We start from the raw sequence: 24,935 nt of genomic DNA on the forward strand, positions 1-24,935 counted from the left end.
GCAACCACAGACTTGCACTCATTCAAACATGCCGGACTAAATGGTGCCGGCTGTATAAATACTCAACACTAAGTTAAAACACAGGTTCTTTTTTATTTCAGCTTTGAAGGTTTATCATGCTATTTCTACTTTTGCAATATCATTTAAAGTCTAGATGCCTTATATATATATATATATATATATATATAAAAAGAGCGCCAGTAACTTAAACCTACAAATTATGACCATGGTTCTTCAGTAGGTTTGGAGAAAGGCTGATTCCGTTCTGGTCATTGTTGATGGACAGAATGCTTGCTTTCATTTGTGAACATGCGCTTAAAATTACAAAGTAAATCCTTCTGGTTTTGTTGTAATTTTTTTTTTTTTTCCCAGCCAGTTACTCCTCAACTGCATCATAATGCTCATATAATCTTTTTCTCAGAAATTGGACTCACATAACTCGTTGGTATGCAAAATATGCAAGGCCCCAGTCTGCTCTGAATTACACCCATGCAAACCGTTGAAACTTAAAAGGGAATTTAAAATATGCATGAGTAAGGAAAACAAATGGAGCCCTCAATTTGCAAAGTGCTTTGAGATCTCTAGAAGATAGTTGTACATTTTGTTACCTGTGCCCTCAAGACAGGGAGGGGAGAGGATCTGATACTCAAACTAAGATTATAAAAAACCTAGGTTTTATCAGTGCTTTTGATAAATCAAAAAGGGAAGGAGCAGCTACTGTCCCACACTAATGTTCTAAGTTCACTATAATTAATTAAAAAGCTCTGATGGAAACATATCCTAAATCTCACAGCTTGTCAGAAATCAACTGTCGTTTTGTTTTGCCAAGAGCAGTAAATAAACCCTACATGAACAGACATGAAAGGACTTTCTAGAAGTGGTTGGCTGCGATAATTCCACTCAGGAAGCTGCTGAAGAGCAGCAGAGACTGGCTGCCCTTGCGTTTGCCGTCTCTTTTCCCCATGTTGTTATAAAAGAGGGGGAACTGATTTTGCTTTGTAGCGTTCGTTGACTTGGACACATGGAGCTGTGCTTCTGAAGCCATAATTCTGGGAGAGAACACTTTTTACATACTTTATAAACTGTTCTGACTATTTTCAGATCGACTATTGAACCACAGTGGAAGTGTATGGATTCAAGATATTTCTGGTGATTGTGTAACTGGAAAAAACTGTCCTGATTTTAAAGTATTTTTGGCATACAAGTGAAAGTAAATAAGCAATTTTAGACACTCACTGGAAAGTAATTGCTCCTGCAGGACACTAGCTGTGCCAGGAACTCTGGCAGATGCACTGAGTCCTCACTATTAAGCTTCGAATGAAAGCATTTTTTTAATGCACAAGATCAAAACCAAGGATATATAATCTAAAATGTAAGGAATTTGGAAAGAACGAATGCCTGCGAAGGGAAATGTCTAAACATATGAACTGCATTAGGAGGGAATACAATGGAAGAAAAGCCTGATAAGCTCCAGAGACACCTTGGCTTGCCATGGTGGGAAGCATGAGCTGTGGTGGTAGTGACACGGCCGTGACGCTGGCAGTGAGGGTGCTGAGAGTCCAGAACCTGGTCTGGGGATGGAGCTGCCTTCACCCATGGCCACTGGTGACACACAACCCTCCAGGGTTATCAGAGGCGATCTTGGGCTGATCAGCCCGGCAAGACCTTGGACCAGCTGAATTGCTGATGACGATGACATGAGAGAGAGCAAGAGCAAGAGAAGCATCTTGTTTCAGGTGACGGTGAACCACCAGGATGGCAACCTTTACATGGGAACAGTCTGTCCCTGTGCTTCCATCCAGTGATTCATCGGTGACTACGAAAGTTATAAAAGCACCACTGTCATCTAATGTGTCATTAAAGGAAGTGTTCTGCTTTTTTTTCCTAAACAAGAAGTTAACAAAGTATTATTTTTTACTGCCTTCATCCTGTAAGCTGGCATTTCAAAGGCTGAAGCTACTGTCCTTTGTTGTTGCTTTACTTGCTCATCTTGAAGCTGTAATTGAATCCACCCAGGCTGTTTTGCAGGTCTCTGAACTGTCAGGTCTCTCCATGGCTCGTCTGTATAAAGCCCTGCTATTAGCCCCAGCAGCTTAACAGTCGATCAGTAAACCTCAAGGGGCTGTGGACAGCCACATACTCTGTAGTAAAGGGCGCAAGTGGCTTTGAAACTGAAGCCACCTGCAGAAAAAACTTCAAGATGTGTTTGGCCAACCCCTTCCTTCCCCCCAAGTTTTTTTCTTTTTTTTTTTTTAATTTTGACCAACATTTGCTCGAGCTGCCCTATTCCTGGGTTCCCAGCCTGGGGGCTATAGCACAGCAATGATTTTTTGTGGGGCAGATTTATCCTGGATCTTTGTAGACGCTCCTTTGGCAATCCAACCCAAATGGCCATGTCCAAAGAAGCTTAAGATTTCCTGAGACGCTCAGAATACTTCAATGCAGGATGACAGATGAAATAAAGCATTTTTAATGCTTCAGTATGTATGTCTTTGTCTTTAGGATTTGTGTCTGGGTTCAATCAACAGAGTATCAAAGTATTAAATCAACCACATGAGCATTAGCTCTCCATTTACTCTAACGGGAGACATGCAGTTCCCTTCTTCTGAAATGCACCAAGACAAGAGAGGGAAAAGCCTCCAGAGAGAGAAAAGCTTCCAGGTTACAATAAAATGCCATCCAGCCAGTGAAACCGAGATACGTGCACAACTCTGGTCCCATTTCCCTGAAAGTCAAGCCATGAAACTCAGCTCCAGCTTGGTCAGCTGCTCGCTGCACACCTGCTCCCTTGCAGCCGCCAAGTAAATGAAAGTTGTTTCCCTCCTTGTGAGCAGCAAGTGAAAAAGCTGCCTGTGCTGGCCTCAGGTTGGGATTTTTTTTTTTTCACTCAGTCCTTTCTGTTTTTCTATAAAATACTGTCATGGGCAGTAAGTATGAGGTGCTACAATTGTTAATAGTAGCAAAGGTCCAGTTTCCTGACTAATAGAGATTTATAACATCATAACTCATCTTTTATTGGTACTTCATTTTTAAAGCAAGCATAGCTAAGTCATTGCATTCTGATTAAATTATATATATATTTTTATATATAAAGCATCCATATATAACCTATACTTACATGCATGTGCGCGCACACACACACATACATAAACCCCAGGATTTTACCTGAGAGGTGCATTGGAGGAAGGCGACAATAGGAGAAGGGCTCTTGATGCTATAGACAGAGACATCTGTGCAAAAAGAAGCTATTTAGCTATAGCACAGGTTTTTGGAATTAAATGTTTCAATATATTTTGGGGGGGGGAAATGCCACAAAGCCCCTTGTTGTGTGTATAAATACATATCATGTATGTATAAATACAAGAGAAACCATCACTAGCTCAGCAACAAATGGCACAAAACAAGCATGCCCCAGTTAAACCTCCCAGGAAAGCCCGTCCAAGGCTCCAGCCTTAAAAAGGGGGGAGAACAAAGCATGAGGCAACTGCTCGCAGGGTTACCCAACTGCTATAAATCTCACAAGCTGTCCTAGCGTGAGTTCATGTGGGTGTTTTTGTTTGATTGGGTTTTTTTTGCTTGTAGGCCAACCCCAGCCCTCCTATGATGCTGTTAGATCAGCTGTGGTGTGGGGAGGGTTGCTACGAGATGTGATGACGATGCTTTGCCTTTTCCATCTTGTCAGTGCCCGTGCCTTTGGCCGTGTGGCAGCAGAGGAGCAGCTCAATTTTTCATCCCAGGTGCTCCTCCAAAGGGATAATCCTGCAGAACATGGCTGTACGCCTTCAGGGAGTCACTGGCACCAGGGTGGCAATGGGATTTTGGTGGCAGGATGAAAACAGGCAGCTTCAGGGGCGTAACGGGTTGTTTCAGGGACACGGTGCAGGCTTAGCACTGCCTTGTGTATTGGCTTTACGTTTGGCTGTTTGGCTTGGGTTTTGCGAAGAGCACAGCTGAGTTTTCAACTCCTCCACAATTTCATATCAACTGAACAAGTCGTTAGAAACCACAGAAACTCGAACCTCTACGAAAGCAATGGTCCCATGAACCGTGAGCTGCTGTACAGCACCTGATGCAGGGGCTGAGCTGACACAGCATGAATCGGAGTGACTATTAGCAATGCTCCTTTTTTTCCTTTGGAGCTGATTTGGAGGATGCTGCTGTGGCCGGGGGAGATGCTGCTGGAGAAGGACATGACAGACCCCATCCCTGCAGCGCCTGGGTGCCAGGCAGCGAGACCCTGTCATTGTCAGCTCCTCCTCTTGGTTTTCTGAGAGCTCAGATAGCCTTTTCTGCAGAAAAGCAATTCTTCAAGCTTACTGTCATCTTCGAAATTGCAGTCTGAGCACAAACAAAACTCATTGCATTGCACCAATGGCATTGCCTGTCTCCCTGAGCTCTCAGCCTTTGCTATCACTGACACTTCCGTGCAAGGTGGGTATTATTGTACAGACGCTGGCCCTACAAAAGAGATTAAAACCCAGCTAGATTTAAAAGTGAGTGATAATTGAGCTCCTTAGGGCAAGGACTGACTTTTCTCTTTGGCGCTTGTTCACTTTGTGGTGCAGGGGAGGCTTTTCTGTGCTTGGGGCTTCTCGATACCACAGCACAAGTCAGTGCTAATAAAATAATATGAATCAGGGCAGGTCAATACTAGGGCCATTTAAGTAGCGGGTGTTGTAATATCGCCGTATGCAATAGCGTATCTCTGAGATTTGCAGTGCTCCGAGCAGACGTGAGCGGCTCGCTGCAGGAAACAGCGGGTGAAATTCTCTGGCCCTTCTGGAATGGGTCAGATGGGGAATCACAGTGCTCTCCCCGGGCTTCAAAATCTCTCTTTCCCTCCAAATTACTCTTGGCTTCTCCACTTGTGCAGCTGGTAAGGACGTGCAATGAGGCAACCCCTATAGGCACTCTGGATTTTGAAATGTGCTGCTCAGTGAAGCAAGTAAGTTAGTCGTTGTCAACCTCCCCCCCAAAACTTCAGGAATAATATCTTAGAGCCAAAGTGAAGTCTGCCAAGGAACAAATGCCCTTGGGTGGAGATTACTGGTATTGTATTTGTTATATTAGGCAGGAGAGGTCAGACCATTCTTTAAAATAGGTTACAGTAAACAAGCTGGGTAGCTGAGCCCTTCAAATGTTTCATTACTGATGAGTTTTAACGTTAAGAGCTTCTATCGTACAAATCTTGATCAAGGGAAAGATAAATGTGCTGTTTTTTAGCATTTCACTACAAACACGGTGTTTGTGCCAACTGACACAATGATTAAATATGATCCTCTCTTCTCAGAAATGAGGAGAACTGTAACCGCACCGAGCTCTCCGCCGCTGATATGAGATAAAAAGAGTCAAATCGTGTGTGGTTTCCTTCAGACCAAACTTGTGGCGTAGCATTTCGTGAATGATGTTGTCCAAAGTCAAAATAATCTGTTTTGCCCAAAGGTATTTTTACAGAAGACTGTAAGAGTGTATTTTTCTACAGAATAATAGAAAAGGGTCGTTTATCCTTTGCACCGTGCTCAGCGTTGGCTCTTTCTTAGTGCAAACAGAGGTTCAGCGCCCCAGCATGGGAATGGGAATTAATAGGTGCCCAATTGCTTTCATTCTAACGATGGCTAAAAAGGCAATCCAGCTTTAAAACAAGCTGGATTTGTGGTGTTGGTTTTTTTAAATAAAAATTAATATTCGGGACATTTTCCCACCACTGTGCCCCAGCCCTTCTCCCTGCTCCTGGGTGCTTTTGGCTCGAGGCTTTTGCTGAACGGTGCCACCGACAACCCCGGACATGGGGCTCAGCTCGGCTTCACGCAGCATCGCGATGGCTGTGGCAGTCCCATCACTGACCCCTGCTGAAGCCACGGTGCTGGTTAACACAGAAAATGAAAAGCAGCTGTTTGTTTCTTTTGAAGAGTATCAGAAAAACAAGAAGATGGTCCCCTCCCCATGTGGGCCAAAGGTTTCTTCAGCCTTTTCACTTTCAGCCACACTGATAGCAATAATTCTCTGCCTTTCTCTAAGGAGCTTTTCCAATTTATTTCATTGATGCTCTGCAGGCCTTCCCATGTTGTAGACCAAGACAAAAGCGGTGACGGAGCCGCCCCAAAAAAAAAAAAGAGGCAAAGAATCGCAGCCCCAGACACCTCCCCACCCTGAGGTTGCTACAAACTTTGTGCTTTGCAGCTTCTCAAAGCCCTACAGAAGGTTTGGTTTGCTAAATCTAAGTAGGATGCCTCACCCTTCTCGTGAACAAAGTGCGGCCGTACTCGCGCTTCCTTCGTAGAAAGCACTGACACTGCACCGGTAACTCCAGTTAACAGCAACCACTTTAGGCGGGCTCCACCAAAACGTGAACCTTCACTTGGCACAGCTCGGTCGTGCCCTGTTCCCCAAGCTCGGGCAAGTTTATCCCAAGTCCTTTAAGCTTTGCTTTATAGAACACGGGCTTAGTGCAGTGCCCTGCTGTGCAAACAGCCTCTTCTGCAGCACCCGGGCAGCCTTGGAGAGCAGCACTCACACTGCCAGGAATAAGATCTTGGAGGAAATTTGTTGTGACCGACACCTGCTAGTTCCTCCTGTGCCCTGTGACGTGGTGTTGAAACCTTTTCTCTGCTTATGGAGCTTTTTAATGGCTCTGAATTGAAGGCTGTGGCTGATGGGATCCAGCAAGGGGCACAAGTAAATGTTGGACCGCAAACAGGGACGCTAAGAGCCTCCCTTCAGAAATGCACTATGGATGCAGGGAAAAGCAGCTGTAACATTTGTATTCTCTCTCACTCTGTGGGTATGTGGAGAGGAGATGGTCAGAAGCCAGGAGATGTGAGGCCGGCATCCCCCATGCAAGCACGAAGCCAACAGCTTCTAACCCATATGGCAAAGGATAGGGTAAGCAATGTCCTGGAAGGGAAAAGGGGAAAATACCCGGTACTCAGTCCAAAAAAGAGGCGGTGTTTCCAGCAATGGGCTGTGTACGTGGATGGCGGGCAGGGAACAGAACATTTATCGTACCAGCTGCCCAACAAGGCAGGATGGGATCTACCATGCGCTGTCATGCCTTCCCACGCTGCTGGCTTCCCCCGTGCCCTTGCACGACCGCCACTCTCACCCGGGATTCGTGCAGGAAACGTGGGTGAGAAGTTCTCCGAGAGCAGACGTAATCCTGCCGCGGGCTGCCCACGGAGGCACCCAGGCACCAGCCTCCCTTGGCGCGGCGCGTTGACTCAGCGCGTGGTGCCCCGCTCTCAGCCGGGGACGTCCCATGGCACCTGCAGGAAATTTAAACTTGAGTGTGGAGGTGTGTGGCTTGTTGCGAGGGCAGGAGCTTTGATGAGCTCAGCAGGGGAAAAAACCTCTAGGAAGGATTACGCTGAAGTTTTGGAGGCGAGGGACCGCTATGGTCTTTTGTAGTGTCACCTTTCATATGATGCACAGCAGAGTCCACTCCATGCCCACGGACACGAGCTGCTGCAGCAGCGGCTCTGGGACTGCAGCTTTTGGAGAAGGTGCATCTTTTGGAGGAGATGATAGCCCCATCTTCACACAAGGACCTCTGAGCTCTCCCCTGCATCAATTCTTCCAGCAGCAAGTACACGCATACAAACACACACGCTCTGTTGGAAGCAAATGCTTCTTTTCTAACTTGACTTTTAACTTCCAGCCATTGCAGCTGCTGTTTCTTTTCTCTGCTGAATTCACGTTCCTACCCCAATAAAAAAAAAAAAACTTGTTTGCTACAAAAAAAATTTCACTTCATTAATCTAAACCCCTCTGGCTATACTGTCACAAAATGCTGCTTGGAAAAAAGAAAGCTGCTTCAACGCCGCTGCCTTGGAGAGCTCGGTTACTCACATGCTGAAGTCAGGAAGACCAAAATGTTCCCTCCTTTCCCGCCACCTCCACCGGCATGTTGCAAGAGTGAGCAAGAGGGAGGAAAAAAAAGCTCTTACAATGCCCCATCTATGCACCACGTCAGTCTCTCAGAAATAATTCCTGTTGTCATCAGCCCCTGATATTTTTGGTATTTGACACAATACATGGAGATAAGTTTGGGGACATAATTTTGCACAGCAATCCAGAGCCATTCGAGCGCTGCAGCTCTCGCAGCACAGCTCTGGAGACGTCAGGACATTTTGGGACAGCACTGCCCGGGCAGGCGCAGCACGGCCCTGCATCGGTGAGGGATGCTGCTTTGTGCCAAATGAAGCTTGTGTGACCAACCAAGTGCTGAAATGAGCCTGCAGACTGCTGAGGGTTGGGGTTTTTTTTGTGTGTGTGTGTTACCGAATAAAACGGAAAACAAAAACCTGACTTTCCTCATGGTAGAAGTGGGTTTTATCAATAACAAAATGATCCCCTCGCCCATCTCTACCAAAGAATTTGCTATATAGAAATACCATTGATTTCTGAAGTCAAGGGCTGTTTAAGAAGAATTGTAATAAGAGTAGAAGTTAGAAAATCTGACTTTGGGAACTCTATGAAAGCAGCCGTGGATTAGTGCAGTAAAGGTTGTGTAGCGCTGTTCATTCCAAAGGTTTAAAATGAACCTTCAGTTATTAGAATTTCTCATTATGCACTTTTTAGGACAAATTTTGGGCTATCGTCATGCTGGGGTTTTTTTGTTGTCGTCGTTTTTCCTTCTCAGTAGTTACAGTTACTTCGGATCAAAACAGTGACGGCAGCTATGGAAAAAAACACTCCAGCTTTATCAAATGGTCTGAATGAGGTTTGCTATAATCAGCGAGTGGTGTAATTCTGTACAAAATATTAATTGCAATATTGGCCCCCTTCCAGCTTAGCTTTTTACAGCTCCATTTAAATGCTATTTGCTCTGATCTAATACTAGTTATAGATGTTACTGGACTTTTTGCCGTTAACTGCATGAGGCAGAAGGGCTGTTCCTTTCAACACATAGATCACTCAGCGCACGGAACGCTTCTTATTTCAGAGCCCAAATATAACATTTTATCATCTAGCGAATCTGAAATTTGCTTGGACAGAGCTCAATCCTGCACCATAGAAGTCTGCGAGTATTTAATGAAAGCTAAACAAGGCCTGCATTGATGTGATTTATGGATTTGTTGTTTATTTGCTAAAGGCTTCTTTACAAGACTTATATCACCATGTTAATTACTTTAAATACGTCCATCTGCACTCAAATAATAGAAATATACATATGAACTGTAATGAAATGCCACCCCGAACCGTGCAGGGCAAGAAAAATCATTCATGCTGCAACTATAGCAACTACTAAAATAGCAAAGTACACTGATTTCTGACATGAACCTGTTCCTAATGTCCAAAAGACACAGTGTGCTGCGAGCTTTATATACCAGCTCCCAAAATATCCGAGTCCTGATAGGATGAGAAAATACTGTCATGTTCTTGCACCAGGCCAATTACAAAGCTGTAGTTCCTGTGCTGGTAAAGATGTTTCCTGTTGATAACACAAAAGGACAACATAGCACTTAGCTGCTAATGTTATCTGGGACCCTTGTGACCTCTCGGAAACTTTAACAATTGTAGAGTTCACAACACGTAGAAGCGCTCTGTCTTGTGCTTTTGTTTTAATAAATAAGCAAGAAAGAAAATAAACACTCGTTCTGCAGCCATGTGCTTGCTATTGGTCAGGGAGTAATTAGAGGTGGCTGGAACACAGATGAGAGCTCAGCTCTATTAGCAAGGGGTTCCTACCTCTGGCATGGAGCAGTGCTTGACTGCTAAGTCCTTTTCTAAACAAATACGGGGAAAAGGTGGAATTTTACACTGTAATATTTTCTTTTATCAATTTTAAACACATTCCTTTTCAACTTTATAGACTGTTTTTTTACATTTGAAGATGAAAAAGCAGATTTCATTTGTTTATAATGTTGGCATTTCTAAACAGACCTCATTCATATCCTTTCCCTCAAGCTTTTTCTCCAACTTTTACACTGAAACCTCTTCAAACTCTTCCTGTCTTTGTAGCTTTGTCCCATCTCCTTGGCTAGACCGTAGCAGTCACTGGTACACAGCCTGGAATACAGCACTCCAGGAGCTTTAAGGAAGAACTTCTTGAAAATATAAAACCACAGCTGGATTTGGGTATTACATTCCCTCTTAACTGTCTATTTCTAATGCACAGTTGAGATCTCCTGCCTGACACCCAGCTGGTATTTGCCAGCCCACTCACAAAGCCCTTATGGTAAAACCTCCTAAATTGTGATAGAACAAGAAAGCCAGCACCTTTGCTTGCTCCTGGACTTTGTGGGGTTCTCACATCCCTCATTCCCTGCTGGTGCAGGAGCACGCTTACACTCACCAGAAAGACCACAGGTAGGAACCAGCAGCTTCTACAAGCTCTTTAATCAAGTGGCAAAACCCAGAGTGAGATTTGTTCTCTCTCTGATTTGGAGCATAGGCTCAACACCCGGTTTCCCAACAGTGCAATCCAGAGTCGCTCTGCGGAGCCTTCCTGGTGATCCAGTGGGTACATCAATGACTTGTAACCCAGTGGCTTGAAGATTCATAAATAATAGATTTATGGATTTAGCCTAGTCTGTCTGATTTCCCTAGATATTCTTCTATCCTTCAAAATCCATGGTGCAACCACCATGCTGCTTCAGATGGTCTAAGGAAGTCTCAAATCAGGTCTAGAATGCTCCTTATGCAGGACATTTTTATAGCCTTATAATTGAATATTTGGGCTTTAGTTCCAGCTAAGGGTGAGTCCTTTCAATGCTACTTAAAACACCCCATCCGCTCTTCACCTATACCTGCCCGACTGGAAGAGCAGAGATAAAACTAGTCAGCGTTTTTCCTTGCTCAATTGTTATTCCTGCTGGAAAGAGGCAGAACTTCTTGCGATAGTTTCCTTTGAGCAGTGCTTATTCACAGCAAGTCACAGTGGGAGAGGGTGGGAGGCAGAGTTCATTCATTTTTGTAGCATAACATAGAGCAGATTGTGTTTGGATTTCACTAGATATTTGTTGTTTTACGTTTCTTTGCTTTATATTGGAGAAGGGCCTGCAACAAAACTTTGATCCAAGGTACAAATCCACAGCCAAGATTTGAACTAAGCCTACAAAACTTTCTCCAGAACGGGCCATAGCCCAGCACGCTGACTTTGGGAGCGTCTTGTTCTTCACGTTGCTGATCATTTGATTCAGGCCTGTTTCTGCTTATTTATTTGACCATCAGCCTGCAAATGAACTTGGAGGCTCCAAGTTCAAGTCCGTAATTTTTTGAGAATAACCCAGAGTAATTCCACCTACAGCACAACAAAGTTGCACCAATGCAATGCTGCAACTGCCAGGGCAGTCGACAAGACCCAAACGAGCATGAAGAAATGATAGCAGCTTGAAGGAGGAAGGAGAAGAAAAAGGAGAGAGACAGGTCATAAGGTTAAGCTGGGCATAATTTCTGATATTAAACTCAGAATTATCCTCTGGTTCAACCAGTCTGCCAACAACCACAGAGCAGCAGAACAGCTGAAGTGGGAAAAGTGGCTTTAATCTTCCCATGCGATGCCATTGATTTTGCAGGGCTGTTGACGATCTCCATTTCAGATGGCTGCTCGCACCAGGTTCCTGGGAACTTAGCCCAGAACGCATCCTAATAAAACAAGAATCCTTCATTTTCAGGAGAACAAAACACAGAACCAAGTTTAGCTACAACTCCTATCTTTAAAAACACATTACGTTTTTTTGTTTAGGAACTGGCGCACAAGGAACAGAGCCGGACGTGCTGCTGCCCAGAGCAATGGTCACATCGTGAAGAACCCACACCCAGAGCTGGCCACGATCCGCACACAGACCCTGCGCTGCCAAAGCCAAAGAGATCAAAGTTACAGCCCAATTCGCCAGCCCCGGGAAGGGAGGAAATACAGAAGGACCCAAAGTCTTTAACTAATGCGCTAACGACAAAGTGAAATAATTGCAAAAGGGAACCTCCTGCATCTGACTACAGCGAGAGATGTGAGTAACTGCGCTTTCATAAACGCTGAGTCAAGACAACGTGCCGTAACTACAAGAGAAACAAGTTTTATCTGTGCGTAGGGAGGGCATGACTTGTAGAACACTCTGGATTGCACAAAATTCTGTGGAAAAAAAGGTTTATGATCGTTTGTGATTTCAGTAGAACTTCTGTAGCATAAATGAGAATGTTGCATAATTAATTACCATAGCAATTAAGATTATTCATATTGTTCCTTAACTTTGCTCTCTCACGCTATTTTCTGCAAGGCCACCAACACTCGCAGTGCCAGGGCTGCTGAAATTACAAACAGCAGTGGGTGTCAACCACAGCGGGGGGGGGAAAAAAAAAAAAAGCGCTGAACGAATTGCAACATACTGCGTTTGGCACAAGATAAAGATAGAGGTGCCAAGGTTTAGCCCATTTCTTGTCACAGAATATAAAGTCAGAAATAAACAGGTGCAATCTCTTAACCCAAGTCAAACCCACTATAGATAAACTCTTCTTGTCTCTCTTTATGTGTAGGAATGTTTTATAGACAAAACTAGCCCAGATTGGAGTGGGGAAGCAAACCTAAGCAGTTCAAACAGTATACAGGCATAAAAGGATGGCAATAAGGAAGGATGAGTAGAAAGATGTGAAAGAAAACCAGTGAAAGAATCTCCCCAGCTAGAAGACAGAGGTGGAATGAAGCTTTTCTAATGTGCCCGTTTTATTTGACTGGGAGGTAGGTTCTGGCTTCTTTTAGCAAGACAAAACCAGTTTTCTCTAGAGGTAATCAAGTGGGGGGGGGAAGATACTCTTTCTCCTATGTTGTATCAAACAGGAGCTTCCAGATGACCAGCTGAGTCTTAATTTGTGACCCAGCAATGTCCGACACCACCAGCTTACAACTCCGAGTAGCTGCTTCTGTGGTACCGCACAGCTGCTCATCCCTTCCCTTTGCACTGATGCCCTCTACTCTGTTCCGCAGTATTGCCACTATCAGCCCCCTGAGAGTAACAGAAAGAAGTAAGAAATGTTAAGAGAGAACTGTCAAAACTAAATCGAGAAGTTACAGAACTCCAAAAATCATGCTGTGTAAGCCTAAAAAAAAAAAAAAAAAAAGAAATTATTAGTTTTTTTTTTAATAAACTCAGAGGAACTAAAAGCAATACCTTCCAAATCAAGAGCCACATTTTGTACATACTGTGAGTGTACGACTCTTTCTGAGAATTAATGGGAAGCATGCAGCATGCTCAGAATGCCATCTACTGGCAGAACTGGCCGGGGAGGGGGGGGGGGGGGGAGGAAAAAAAACTCCAAAGACCTAGTAGTGTGTTGCAATCTGTCATTCTAAGAAAGCCAAGGTATCAGACACATGTACATCCCACTATGGGAAGTAAAACTACCTATTTACTCCAACGGGGGAGTACCGCTGACGCACCTTGAGGAACAGCTATCTAATCAGTTAGCAATTAAATAATGTGTAGATGAGGTTGGTTTTGCATGCCTGGGGAGGGAGAGGGGGAACGCTTCCTGCTGCTGAAATATTCTGAGCCAGCAGTCTGTGTTAAGGATAGAGCGGAGGAAACACACCTCAGCTTGCTGAGAAAAAATAGCGCGCTTCCCAGCTTATTATAAAAAACAAGACTGCGGAGAACATTTAAACGTTGCTGGCTTAGCATTAGGAAGAGAGGTGTGTTTTCAGAGCCGCTGAAGAAGTTTAGTCTTTTAATGTTCCAGATTCCACATAACACAGCTATGAAACCACATCGAGCTGAAAATGCAGATGAGACACTTTACTGCTTATTTGAATTATGCAAATTATCTTTTTAAAGTATTCTATATACAGCACTTACCTGTAACATAGTGGCAGACCATCAAATTTACATTTTTCCACATTAGGCAGAGAAGAGAAGCCACCAAGATAAGACAGATTTAAATTTATCAAAAAAAAAAAAAAGTTACTCCTTGAACAAGTGCTAGTGCTAGACTAATACCACATCTCTTCATTTCTGCCTTTATGCCTGTGTAAGTACACACGGACCCTACATTTCGACAATGAATGGATGAAGAGGTGGGGGTTTTTTTGCTTTCTGAAATAAGAGGGTGCTAATGAGCACTAATTTTATGGTGCGTAGACAAATTTTGCAGAGAACAATAGAAAAGCAAAAATTTTGTCAGTCTTTGGTAAATGAATCAGCTATATGAATACTTTCAGCTTTTATGAAGTTCAGTTCTGCTTATCCAGGCCTCATACCAGAACAACTGAGGGTACTCCAATATTAAGGGCTAGAACTTGCTGTAGATCAAACTGAAAAAAGAACAAGTGAAGTGCAACTGATTCAAAGACAACTTTTTGCCCTTTTATTACTTCCTGGACAAGCACGGCTGATGCCCCATCATCAAAAGAGAGTCAAATTGTGACAAAATATGGGAAAATACTGTTCTGGTCTGCAAGATACAACCTTCAACAGGAAAACAAATGAAGTTAAGAGTCCCATTTTACAGGCAAATAATTATAAAGCGAACACTCTGAAGAACAGAGTCATCAGAAAGTGATTTGTCAACCAGTTACAGTTTTAATACAAAAATGTTTAGTCCAGTCATAAGCTTAATTGTTCAAATGAAAATGAGTAGTGGAACCAAAATCTTGAACAGATGATTTGTTTCAACATTAAGCTTGCTGGGTGACAAATACAGTAACCTTACTCCAGAATATACATGTCCACACTTATCGTTGCCTAACCAGCTGCCTGGTTATCACCTGGGTACCTTCAGGATTCGGTCCTTTCTGAGGCTGATCCTCCTGCAACGCTACAGCAGCTGCATCTCAGGGGAACTGAGTTGATTTTTTGCTAATAGTATGTACTGCATACACAGGTATATCTCTATATATAGTCTACAAGGATTTAGTGGGGACAGTGACTGAAGTATCTTCTCAATCTTGCGGCAGAGTCAGGGACTGTCAACGGAGTGGGGCGGAGAACCTTGCACACAGTGTATTACATCGCATTTGCGGACATATATATATTTAGATTTTGATGGTTTAAGTTTAGCATCTGTCAGGATTACTAAATTCAAACCAAAACATTCTAAAAACTGTTTAAAGAAAATACTGATAACCATCAAAATTTTTCTGAAAAATCAAAATAACTATGTACACCCATGCCAATCTTATAGCTTTTCAGAAAAAAAATGAAACGGCATGTAAAAAAAAAATAATACCTTTAAGTATAACGTTCTGAACTGTTATCCATTCTGCCAGGAAGTTATAGTAATAGTTGTTTACAAATGGAAAAGACTGAGAAAGAAAGCACCCCCCTTTAGGGCAAAAAAGGATAAACAATTCTAGCAAACTCTAGCAAAAAAGGGAAATATTTGCCCTAAATTAACACAAAGGCAGGCTGGAAGAAAGATGGCAACTGTATTTTTATCGGCCTCTTCATAAACAACAATCAATTTTCAGGAAGAGGTTGGAGTATATTACTATTATCTGGAAAAATAATAATAAAACCAATCTTCCTACCAAATTTCATCACCTCCAAAATTGTTTTTGAATAATTAATCTAAGGTCTTATGTCTACGTGTTACAGTTTTGAACTTTTTATGAATAGAAATTTAAAAAAGGCAAATAGTAGTCAATTGGCATAGGGTTTCCATGCCCTAGGGGTATCACAGGGTTGAAACTCTTCAGTCTGCATTTTGACTAACTTGAACTAGCAACCATCATGCTTCCACAGAGATGTTCCCATAGAGATTTACTTCCGTGATCTCTTGTTCTCAGTTAACTTAGTCTTTAATGAACCCCTGTTTTTGTTTCCAAACCCTTGACTTGAAGGTGTTCTGTCAGATTAATTGGTTTGAAGCCATGCAAAAAGAGCAAATAGTTTTAACTCATATGCCAAAAATTTTTATAAGTTAACAGAGCTTTGAAGGAGTTAAGGCACCCAAATGCCCAGAAAAAAATAAATACCTTGGGCTAAATACAACTAAGTGTTCAGCAGTCATTTAATTGCACAATTGTCTCCCTAATTTGTAGCATAATACTGCCAATGTCTTTAGAGATCCTAAAATACAAATACTAGAAACTTTGCGAATGTAACAGACAAGGCATTGACAAGAGATTCTCAAGGTTCATTCTGTATTCCTGGCTCCTCAAGGTAACTGCTACTCCTAATGTAATTAGCATTTAGCAGCAAGATCAGCATGTTCTAAGAATGAAATAAATATTCACACAATCAATACTAATGGTTCAAATGCTCAAACACATCATTGAAAACACTAATTTTCCAATCTTTCTCCTGCCAATCCAAGATTGCAGAAACAAGACCCTTGGCAACAACGTTCACAGCTCTCAGTACCACAGAAGCTTCTGCAAACAAATTCTAGGCCTGAAGTTTTGTCATCTGTGGTGCTTGCGCGGTGTTTTACTGTGTTCGAAGCTGGTAGTCTGTAAAGGGGAAAAAACCCAAAACCCCAGTTTTATTAAATTGTCTCACTAAGAATAGTAAATTGACGTGAAGTGATTAAAATAAAACCAGATCTTTGCTTAGAATGGCCACGATAACGAGCTCTAAGCGATTAAGGTAATTGCAGGCAGTCATGCTTCCATGCCAGAAAAAAGTTAGATTAGAAAAACAACAAAAACCAAAAACACCCCCACCACTTTTCCTTGCTAACAATCTAGTATCTTTTAGTAGACAGTGTCTTATACATTTGAAAGCTGGCAGAGTGATATGTGTGAGCAATTTCTTTTTAAATTTATGTTCCAAAAATCCCAGCTTAATTACAAAATACTTGAACAGCATTACTCAACTATCCCATTGGGTCTTTAAGACACCAAAAAAGGTGACTAGAAAAAGCAGCATACCTTAATCTAACATGTATCTAAACTGTACAGTTTAATACCCAAGAACATGAGCAAACTGGTTTTGTGTGTTTCAATTTGTAGGTGTATGCTGGAGAAACAAAATAAGCAAGTTGGAGACACCTACAGTCTATTGCCTTCCATTTACCTCCATTCTGGGTAATATAACGAACCCACGGGAGAGCCTGATAGCCACTCTTCTCAATTATCTTTAAGTAGCGAACCTGGAAAGAAAGATATGTTAAGAAATAAAGTCTCCCATGTCAGCCAAGCAGCATTTAGCAAAACAGAAAAAAATATTTTTTTAGTCTAAAATATGTTTTATAGGTAACACTGAACAGGAATCATCAAGAAGATGAGAAAAAAACTTGTGTGTTAAGAGTCTAGCATGTTAACTTGCCAGTATTTCTGTTTTCAACTACTGACCTGGATTCCCGAAGTGGTGAAATATGGAATCTCGAACTTTACACTAATGGGAGGTTTTCCTTCCTTATCTTCAGCTTCAACACTTGGAAGTCCAAAGTGAGCTCTCATCAGGTATTCTTTTCCACCCTACCCAAAAGGGACAGATTTTTTTTTTCTTGAAACAAAAAATAAAAAAAAATTGCAACAATACAAGTGGTTTTCTTAATGTCAAATGGCTGAACTCCACTATTCATTTCGGCTCTTCTACAGGGCTTAAAAGTACTTGTTTTTATTTTAAAGTACTTTTTTTTTTTAAAGATGCAGATCAAATTAGGACCAGCCTGAGGCATAATTCATTTTCTTCCAGCCTCATAGTTAAAAGACAAGGGTGCCACTGACCATTCTGATTAAACGGTGACAGACAGCTCTACTACCACACGATTAGCATCTGAAAGAGCTCATGCTCATGGAACCACCCAAGAAGTCTGACAAACTAAAACAGCTGCTGCTAAATCTAGGCCAAGGGATTACACCATCCACAGACATCACTCAAAAATCTGGTCTCTAACCTAGTTCTGAAGAATTATCCCAGTTAAACAAATATAAATAACAGTATCTTAAACATTTATCAGCAAGTTCCAATCCTCCATCCAAGGGAAAAGAGGAAGAGGCCAGTACTACTTGTCTGATACTATTAGAATTTGCTTTAGGCGGAGCCTGAACATTCATAAAGTATTAATGTTAACTAATTATTACATTATTAGGCGATAAGACTAAAAATAACACTTACTGGAAAAGATTTAATGGACCAGACAATTTCACTGTTCTCTGGAACCCATTTGACACTTCCAACAGTGGTTTTAAACTTTGGCGAGTCTGCGTCATTTGGAACTGGAATGTGAATCTCCACATTGTTGGCAGTTGATCTACGCTTAAATTGACTTTTTGCCTAAAGAAGAAGAAAAAAAAAAACCCCCACAATCAGAAAAGCAGGCCTCTAAGTATTTCCATTATGCTAGTGAGTTCAGAGAGCTGCGAGACAATTCCCCTCCACCCCAATCTACATCCTGAGAAACAGGACTGTAACAAAGAGATCGTAACTTACAAATGAAGTTTTCAAAAAGATGCAAGTCCCACAGAAACACTAAATACTTGTACAAAAATGCACATACTGCTAGTCAAGCTCTGAAAACAAAGAGAAGAGAAGACCAAAATTTGCCATAATTATTTTAAAACTTCTGACCTTGATCATGTACTCAATGCGGCTGTGCGAGTGTTTTTCAATCACAGATTCAATCCAGATCAGTGGTTTTACCTATGGGGAAAAAACACTTAACAGCTGTAGGTTTTACTTTGACACGGTCGTTAAAATGTTGTTTCCCATAAAGCTACACTTAACACATGAACCCCACACAAAACAGAAAGTCTGTGGTGTTCAAAATGACAAACAAGTTGTGTTTTTATTTAAAAAAAAAAAATTACACAAATGAGCAAGCATTGATATACCAACAACCAAGTGTTACAAGAATTATAGGCTTAAAAAGGTCTGTCTCAGATTAATCCCTAATAACAAACACTTGCACTCCAAACTATTTGATAATTTAACACACTAGGGACTGAACTATGACAAGCCCTAAAAATAACTCTAAATCAAACTACTGCCCTTAAAAAAATTAATACTAAACTTTTCATTTGTTGTCTCCTGTCATACTTGCATATTATAGACCTTCTCTATACTGGATTTTTCCTTTTCTGAAAGGAAAGCTATCCTTATCACTGTGGCCAGCATATTCTAATAAAATTCAATGACATAAATACTGCTGTTGTCAAGCACAATGAATTGCTACACTGACATTTCATCACGTAGTTAGCTTAAAAAAAAAAAATAAAATCACAGGAACAGTTATTTCAGAACCAGTTTCAATAGTAGTTGGAAAAAAAAAAAAGAGACTTATTACCAAGTTATTTCTAAACTCATTCTTACTTCCTCCAAAATGAGCAAGCACAAAGCTTTGCTATTAACGGTTGACTTGAAAACTACTATGCTTCCCATACTTTAAGAAAAAAAAAAATTAAGGGAAAGCTGTTAGTAATTTTGCCTAAAATCTAAAACACTATCACATAAAAAATGCAAACATCCAGACTTACGTGGGTATTAAGACGATATGACATGAGTTCAAACTCTCCATCAGGCGGAATGAAAGAAATTGTCCTGTCGTTTTCAAAGCGAGAGAGACGAACACACTGGTGAAACTTCACATCTTCCAGTTCTACTGATTTACTTTTGCCACCTAGCAGAAAATACACGTTTCAAGGTGCTACACCAAGTATGCCTGAAGTCTCATCGCAGCCAGTTACACAGCTAAGCAGTTGTCTGCTGACATTCCTCCCTTTTAGCCAACCCTTTCTTTAGCTTGCTATAGGTTTTTAGGACTGCAGAAGTCCCAAGGAAAAAGAGATGAGGAAGCCTAGATGGTTACCACATATTACCATGGCGTTCCACCTTTGCTTGGTACTGTCACACAAGACCTAATGTGGTTTTCTACACTGATAAAGGGAGTATTTCTATCATCTTAGAACAAATCCTTTCAGCTGAACCTCAAGCATCCCAAAACCTAAGACTTCAGATAACATCTTTCATGATTATTGAGATATCACTGAAATACTCACGGCCTGTATTATCAAAGAGAACTTTGTCATTTAAACCAAGGCGCAGCTCTGGCATTCCCGAGAGAAAGACTCGCATTTTAATGGATCCAACTATCTCACTCCGTAATACATTTCCGTTGGCACTGACCTGAACAAAAACAAAAAGAAAGGTAAGATGGCTCTGATGTGATATGTTGCAACATCAAACACCACTCCCACCCCATCCCCGTGTCCCAAGTTTTCTTGGGTGTCTTTTTCCTGGGAGATTAATCCGGTAGAGTAGAATTAGATCAGGGAGGTGATGGGCACAGAGGGAGGAGGAAAGGACGTATCAGAAATCAGCAGTACATCCAAATAAAGCATTATTTGTCTGCTGGATGTCCTTACGGGTACTCAGTCTTAATGACTGACATTGTTTTGAGCATCACAGTACACTAGCTGGTCTGACTTTTTATTGTACCCTTGCAGGTTTTCAGACAATAAGCCCTTTTCGACACTTCCTATCAAAATTCTCCTTAAAAGTTAAAGGTACCCACCAAAAGGTTAACAGACTCTATAACATCCAGGAACACTTCATTTTTCCTGTATTTTATCCCTTCTGATCTCCATGAAACAGCATTCGTAACAGTGGCAGGTGGACGTGGAGCTCCAGTTTCAAGTTTGTGACCTTCCTGAGTGATGTACCTTTACAGCCACATAATTGGCATGAAAAAATGAAAATTAGCTTTTTTGATAACTAGACCAAGCCAAAAGATTTGTTTGTGTATGGAAGAATGCTCAAAACTTTCCAAGGAGTTTGTCACTGTAAGTGATGCAGAATAATACTTACTCTTGTAAAATTTTACTATCAGTGGTTTGTGGATAACCAAAATCCATAAGCTCATCTAACAACTCATAAATAATGACAAAATTATCCCTAATGCTCTCTTCTTCCAACTCCTTGAAATATTCAGAAAAAACCTGAAACAAAGCGACAGGAGGGAGGGGAAGAAGGGGGACATTAACTGAGGAAGTACAGCACATTCAGAATGTGTTCTTGCATCTAAAATAGCAATTTTTAAAAAGCTCCAAACCAAACCCCATAATTCACAAACAGCATTCTGTTCAGAAGATTAGCCTCAGGAAACCCACCTCAGTTAAAAGAGAGCTAGAGAATCCTAGAAGCAACTCTAACTATTATGAAAAATATTTATTCTGGAGAAAATATTTTTCATGCCAGGTACAGATGAACCAAACATAGAATCTATGTGATATACCACTACTCATGCATCAAGTTCACAATTCTCCTCTGTGTTCTCAGGTCTTGTGCAACTACTTACAGCATTGTGTCACATCCTTTGCCTACTCAGCTACAAAATATCAATTCCATTATTAGTGGTTAGGAAGATAGTTCTACAAAATAATCAAATATAAAGTAAAAATGCTATTACCATAAAGTTTTTAAAAACGTGAAAGCTCTATACACTTCTATTTAAATCAGATTTAGACTGAACCGAGAAGAAGATGGAGGTTACTTTAGAAATTTTGTACTCACCTGAACTACTTTATATAAAAATGAAAACACCAGTGATACACAAGCATTTTTCTTAGAAGTTGCAACAACTGATAAAGGATGTTCAGGAACACGCATTCCAAGTCACCATTCAAAAACATGTTTACTAAGTGCATTTTTAAAAGCCTTTAGGCAACTAGAGTTGGCCAAAAAACCTAAGAGTTAATTAATGAACAGTACCTCTGGTCTAATGGGATATGAAGATAAACGTTCTGGAAATAATTTAGTAGAGTAAAATTAAACTAAACACTTTTCTGCACCCTGTGCTGCTGGTGCACATTACACTACGTAAAGCATAAAACGGCTTTATTTAATAGAGCCTCCTTATGTCATTTCACCCATTCTCTAGCTTTGCGTTTAGACACAAAACCCAAAAATAATAAAGCAGCACTTGGCGTATCAGCAAATGCGAGCTATTTGCAGTATAAAGGATACGATATAGGTTGTTATGTTTAATCCACATAAAACGAACTCCTCCATGTGCTAGAATAGGAGAAAGCGTCCCCTCTTCTTCCTTTTCCATAAGGATTGGCATAAAATGCTCCACCTCTGACATGTCCACATCTCCACGGTAATTCCGGCAGATGAGAACCTATAAAGACAGGAACAAAATCTTTATATTTTTTCTCTTTCGTGAGATGATGTTACCACGCAAGATCAACGCACCAGATATTTGGACGGCCTCTTTAAGTAACTTTTAAAAAGTCACCAAGCTTCACTCTAGCTCCTACGCATACTATAAATGCAAATCACAAGACCAAGATACTTTTCTGATTGGAATGCAAATCCTAATCTTTCATTGCAAAGTCACGTATTAACACTTTCCAGAGTTATTCTTCACCTATTGCCGCCCACGCCCTAATAACGCTTTTAAGAAAGGAAAACATGCAACCCCTCTGAGACAAACCCCCCCCAATTACGGCAGGGATTAATTACTCCAGGTGGGATGCCCAAGGGCCCTGCTGGCACCTCCCTCAGCACCTGTAACTGCAAAGAGAAGACACAAGCCACGACTCCCCTTCTCGCAGCGCCATGTAAAACTGGGCCTGCCGGCAAGGAGGCGCCGGGAAGGGGAAAGCGGCTCCCGCGGACCCCAACGAGGCCGGGGGACCCCCCCACCATCCCGGGGCCCGACCCCCTCAGCGAGCCCGGCCCCTCCGCTTCGGCCCCGCAGAGATCACCGCGGCCTGGGCCTCACCTTCCCCTTCAGGTCCAGCACGTAGACGGCGCTGGCCGACATCGCCCCGCCGCCGCCTCCTCCCGCTCGGTCCGCCGTGTCGCCCGGTCACAGACACACCGACTTCCGCTTCTCGCACAGCACTTCCGGCAGGAAGTGACGAAACGAGACGAGATCCGGCTGCTGCGGGGAAGGATACGCGCAGGGCTCCGCCGCGGAAGAACACCTTCACTCACAGAATCCAAATGTTAAATAGTCCCGAGGGTCTTTTTTTTTTTTTTTTTTTTTCCCCTCCCCCGCTGGGGAACAGTCCCACAGCGCTGAAAACAGCACCAGGAGCGGGGCTAACGGCGCCGGGACAAGGGGCCGCAGCCTGAGCACCCAGGGCCCTACCAGTGACAGCAGAGGGACGACGTTCAGGTTTAAGACCAATATTGGGGTTTAAGACCAATATTGGGGTTTAAGAGGCCAGTTAGGATTCGAAATGTCAAGCTGCATGCCGCGTCTCAAAGGGAGTAAGAATTGTAAAGGCGCTTCAAAAACTCCAGACGCAAACTGTTCCCTCAGTGCGCTGCCCTTGGTTTTATAGGTAAGTCAGCACCAAAAAAAGGATGAAAGCAGCATTTTAATAAGAAGTTACATTGACATTACAAGTTACAGTGGACCCTCCACCTCTGAAAGAAGTCTAGAGACAAAGAAATTATACAATTCCTATAACTTACAAGAGAAGCTTACGCTCTGTGAGACTGTCAGACTCTTCACCTCCAAAACAGAAGTATTAGTATCAAACAAATAAAGGAATGTTTCCCAGTGGGCTCACGGCAATTGATTTTGGCCTTAATCTCACTTTAAGCACTAAAAAACCCCCAGCCCTCTGCACCTACATAAATCAGAGCTCATCAGCCAAGAAGAGACTTTGTTGAATATTTGGTTTTAAAAAACAAAACAATGAAATAAGACAGTACAAAGTCATAAACGTTCGGAAGATATATTAAACATTCAATATGGAGAATACACAGATTTACACAGCAACCCTGTTTCATACAAACAAAATGCAGCTCCTGATCCAAAGCCTTGAAAAAGCAGCCCGTTCACTTAGTCCAGCTGACTTTAGGAATGTCGTAATGCTCAGTCAGAGTATCCAAGTGCCTGTTGAAGTCCTAGGGGAGAGGAGGAGAAAGAAAACGTTTAATATTTGGTGCCGACATGACCGCCGTTGAGCCGCAAGACCTCCCTGCTTCTGTGGTTTCACAAAGGCAAAACAGTTCCCCCAGCCCAACAAGCCTGCGTGCTGATAAACACACACCAGCCTGAGTAAATCAGGGTGATTTCGCTTACCTCCACCCTCTGCTTATGGGTTTTAGACGCTTTCTTCAGAATCCTCTCCATTTGCTGAGGGAAGACACAAGAGAGGCCGGTTACTTCCAGCACTCGTAGCCCCTCAGGGGGGGTTTAAATCCCCTCCCCGAGCCCCCAGAGGGGGTCTGGCCCAGGCAGGGCGGCCCTTACCCTCTTCTCCTGCATCTTCTCGTAGGCCACCTGCGCCGGGGTCCGCTTGTCCAGGCCGCGCTTCTTCTCCTCCTCCTGCTTCTTGCTACTCACGATCTGCTCCAGGATCTGGGCCTTGTCCTTCGCCTTTTTCTTCTTCCTGCGGGCAGAGGGCGGTCACCGCTGCCCACCCCGCTGTCCCCTCGTCCGTCCCTCCGTCCCCCCCGCCGTCCCCTCACCGCTTGCCGACCCCCAGAGCCCCGCCGCTGCCCTTCAGCCGCAGCGGCCCGCGCTGCACCGCCTCGTAGTCCGCCATGGCGTTCCCGGCCGCGCAGCACTGCGGCGCCCCCTGGCGGCGCGCGGCGCCGTTGCCGCGGCAACGGTGCGTCCTCTTCCCTCCGTGAGGGAAAACCGTTACGAGCCGAGGCCGCCCCCCTGAGAGGAAAGTCCAGAGATCCGGGCAGCGCCAAAAAAAACAAACCCCAAACCCCAAAACACCAGTCCCAGCCCTCCCCGCACACCGAACGCAACAATTCTGAATAATTTTTGGTTATTTGAAGGCGCGCCGGTGGGTGAGGCTGGCGTTCCTTTGCTGAGGGGAATACATTTTCCACAGGAGAGAGGGGCCCACCCAGCCGGACGGTAGGAATGACCAAGAAATGAAGGTTTTACAACCTGCCCGTGATCAGTAAATAAGGCAGCCTGACACATGTTGTAGTTGTGCAGTCAGTTCCTCCTTCTAGCCTTGTTTTTCATATTTCATACAACCAGTAACATTACATTTCTGTTCGCGTGTATAAACTATATACTCGCAGGTATTTTCAGTGTAATGGCCATACAGGTATCAGTATATACGTATCATGGCA

The 24,935-nt window shown here is 42.8% G+C and overlaps 2 protein-coding genes across 2 annotated transcripts; both read right to left on the reverse strand.

Moving 5' to 3' along the window:
* Window positions 1-14,272: 14,272 nt before the first annotated feature.
* On the reverse strand, window positions 14,273-22,820 carry AP1M1 (adaptor related protein complex 1 subunit mu 1). The gene is made up of 12 exons (XM_052801645.1): window positions 22,603-22,820; window positions 21,840-21,996; window positions 21,387-21,454; window positions 20,682-20,812; window positions 20,389-20,536; window positions 19,874-20,000; window positions 19,352-19,494; window positions 18,447-18,518; window positions 17,994-18,152; window positions 17,225-17,350; window positions 16,947-17,022; window positions 14,273-16,381 (listed from the first exon to the last, which is right to left on the reverse strand). The coding sequence occupies exons 1-12, from the start codon at window positions 22,642-22,644 to the stop codon at window positions 16,359-16,361; spliced, it is 1,272 nt and encodes a 423-aa protein (XP_052657605.1). The 5' UTR covers window positions 22,645-22,820; the 3' UTR covers window positions 14,273-16,358.
* Window positions 22,821-23,188: 368 nt separating this feature from the next.
* FAM32A (family with sequence similarity 32 member A) lies at window positions 23,189-24,461 on the reverse strand. The gene is made up of 4 exons (XM_052802425.1): window positions 24,309-24,461; window positions 24,091-24,229; window positions 23,920-23,973; window positions 23,189-23,741 (listed from the first exon to the last, which is right to left on the reverse strand). The coding sequence occupies exons 1-4, from the start codon at window positions 24,383-24,385 to the stop codon at window positions 23,673-23,675; spliced, it is 339 nt and encodes a 112-aa protein (XP_052658385.1). The 5' UTR covers window positions 24,386-24,461; the 3' UTR covers window positions 23,189-23,672.
* Window positions 24,462-24,935: the final 474 nt, after the last annotated feature.

This window comes from Harpia harpyja, chromosome 11 (genome assembly GCF_026419915.1).
Source record: "Harpia harpyja isolate bHarHar1 chromosome 11, bHarHar1 primary haplotype, whole genome shotgun sequence".
Classification (NCBI taxonomy): Eukaryota; Metazoa; Chordata; class Aves; order Accipitriformes; family Accipitridae; genus Harpia; species Harpia harpyja.